General features: G+C 61.4%; 1 protein-coding gene across 1 annotated transcript in view; it reads left to right on the forward strand.

Annotated features, from left to right (window-relative positions):
• Positions 1-2,335, forward strand: part of LOC122191108 (uncharacterized PE-PGRS family protein PE_PGRS46-like) — a 3,535-nt gene extending 1,200 nt beyond the window's left edge. The window contains exons 2-3 of the mRNA XM_042891305.1: positions 100-1,200; positions 1,700-2,335. Coding sequence (XP_042747239.1) covers positions 103-1,200; positions 1,700-1,855 — 1,254 coding nt within the window. The 5' untranslated portion in view covers positions 100-102 and the 3' untranslated portion in view covers positions 1,856-2,335. The remainder of the gene's footprint in view (positions 1-99; positions 1,201-1,699) is intronic.
• The last annotated feature ends 219 nt before the right edge of the window (positions 2,336-2,554 follow it).

Below are 2,554 nucleotides of genomic sequence, written 5' to 3' on the forward strand. Positions count from 1 at the left end.
AGCCGCCCTTTGGGGTCTCAGTTTCCCCCCGATCGAATTTTGGGGCGGATTTCCCCCGTTTTCGCGGCTTTTAATTCCGTTTTGCGGTTTGCATTGCAGGCAATGGCGAAGGCGCCCCCCGGGGTCCTCAGCGCACCGGAAGTGACGTGCGGGGAAAAGGGGGCGCAGCCGGAAGTGGTAGAACCCGGTTTGGGGGGAACGGAGCAGAAGGGGAATGGGAGCAGCCCGCCAATGGGAGGAGGCAGCGGGGAGAGTGGGCGGGTCCAAGCGATGGAAGGAGCCAATGGGGAGAGCGGGCGGGTCATTGACAAGGAGGAACGTGAGGGGGTTCAACCAATGGGAGGAGCCGCTGGGGAAAGTGGGCGGGCCCAAGCGATGATAGGAACCAATGGGGGAACCCGACCAATGGGAGGAGCTAGTGGGGGAAGTGGGCGGGCCCACGAGATGGGAGGAGCCACCGTGGGGACCCCACCAATGGGAGGAGGCAGTGGGGAAAGGGGGCGGGCCCACGAGATGGGAGGAGCCACCGTTGGGACCGCGCCAATGGGAGGCGCTACAGAGAGTGCCCTGCCAATAGGAGGAGCCGATGGGCAAAGTGGGCGGGCTCAAACGATGGAAGCAGCCATTGAGGGGAGTGGGAGGGTTTTGGGGGTGGGCGGAGCCACCGTGGGGACCCCACCAATGGGAAACGCTACTGGGGGGGAGCCACCAATGGGAGGTGCCACTGGGCAAAGTGGGCGGGCGGAAGCAGTGGAAGCAGCCAATGAGGGGGATGGGCGGATCCTTGCGGTGGGCGGAGCTACAGGTGGGACCCCACCCGTGGGAGGAGCTACAGGGGGGGCCCCGCCAATAGGAGGAGTCCCTTCGGGAAGTGGGTGGGCCCAAGCGACGGCAGGAGCCAATGGGGAAAGCGGGCAGGTTTTGGGGGTGGGCGGAGCCACCGCGGGGACGCCACCAATGGGAGGCGGCGGCGGGCTGAGTGGGCGGGCAGAAGCGCCTGCGGGAGCCAATGAGAGCGGCGTTAAGGAGCGGGACGTTAACGAGGCGGCGCTGTGGGCGGAGCTGGAGGCGGAGCTTCGGAGGAGTCCCGGAGGCTCCGCCCCTTCCGCTTTGTGGGCTTTGGTGGCGCTGCCCGCGGCTCCCGACCGGAAGTGCCGCCATGTTGATGGCGCCGCCCTGCTGCGGGGGGGCGGCACGGGGGTGAGCGCTAATTAGCGGGGGTAATTAGCGTTAATGGGGGATGGAGGCGGTACTGCAGGGAATGGGGCGGTTATGAGGGGAATTGTGGGTCATTAGTAGGGGGAATTATGGGTAATCAGGGGGCGATTGGGGGGTAATTAATGGGGATTGGGATAATTAGTAGGGATTGGGGGTAATTAGCAGGGATTGGGGGTAATTAGTGGGGATTGTGGGTAATTGGGAGGAATTGGGGGTAATTAGTGGGGATTGGGGTAATTAGAGGAGATTGGGGGTAATTAGTGGGGATTGGGGGTAATTGGGGGTAATTGGCAGGGATTGGGGGTAATTAATGGGGATTGGGGGTAATTAGTGAGGATTGAGGGTAATTAGAGGGTATTCAAGGGTTAATGGGCAAATGAAGGGTAATTGGGTTTAATTGCGGGTTGGTAGGGGCTCTGAAGCCCTAACGAGGAACAAAGGCAGCGTAATTAGTGCTAATTAGTGCTAATTAACCCCTCAGGGCCCGCCAGCAGTGGGTCGCACGCTGCGGGTGCTGGAGAAATGCGGCAGGAATTTGTTGCACTTCCGGCCCCCCCCCGCCTGGCAGCGCCTGCGTTTCCCCAGCCCGGCCCTGCGCCCCGACCCGCCCGTCATCCAGGTAATTAACGCTGATTAACGCTAATTAACGCCTCCTTCCCCGGCCCTGTAATCAGCCCCAGCCCAAGGATGCGCCTGGCCACGCCCCCTTTTCTTCGTGGCCACGCCCACTTCGTCAGGCCACGCCCCTCTCGTCGTGTCAGGCCCGCTGTTAGGCCACGCCCCCTTTCATCACGGCCCCGCCCACTGGTCGGTAGGCCACACCCACTTTTTTTAATCCCTGGCCCTGCCCACTGCCCGTGTGGTTCCATATGGCCTTAAAGAGCCCCATAGGGACCCCATAGAGCCCTATAGAGCCCCATAGGGACCCCATAACCACCCCATAGAGCCCATAGAGCCCCATAGAACCCTATAAGGACCCTATAGAGCTCCATAGAGCCCCATAGACACCCCATAGCCACCCCATAGAGCCCCATAGAGCCCCATAAGGACCCCATAGAGCCTTATAGACACCCCATAGAGCCTCTTAGCCACCCCATAGAGCCCCATAGAGCCCCATAGCCACCCCATAAAGCCCCAAAGGCACCCCATAGAGCCCCATAGAGCCCCATAGGCACCCCATAGAGCCCCATAGGCACCCCATAAAGCCTCATAGGCACCCCATAGAGCCCCATAGAGCCCCGTAGGCACCCCATAAAGCCTCATAGGCACCCCATAGAGTCCCATAGAGCCCATAGATGCCCATAAAGCCCCATAGGCACCCCATAGAGCCCCATAG

Source organism: Lagopus leucura, unplaced genomic scaffold (assembly GCF_019238085.1).
Source record: "Lagopus leucura isolate 7727_CA_CO unplaced genomic scaffold, USGS_WTPT01 34667-0_obj-0_obj, whole genome shotgun sequence".
Lineage (NCBI taxonomy): Eukaryota > Metazoa > Chordata > Aves > Galliformes > Phasianidae > Lagopus > Lagopus leucura.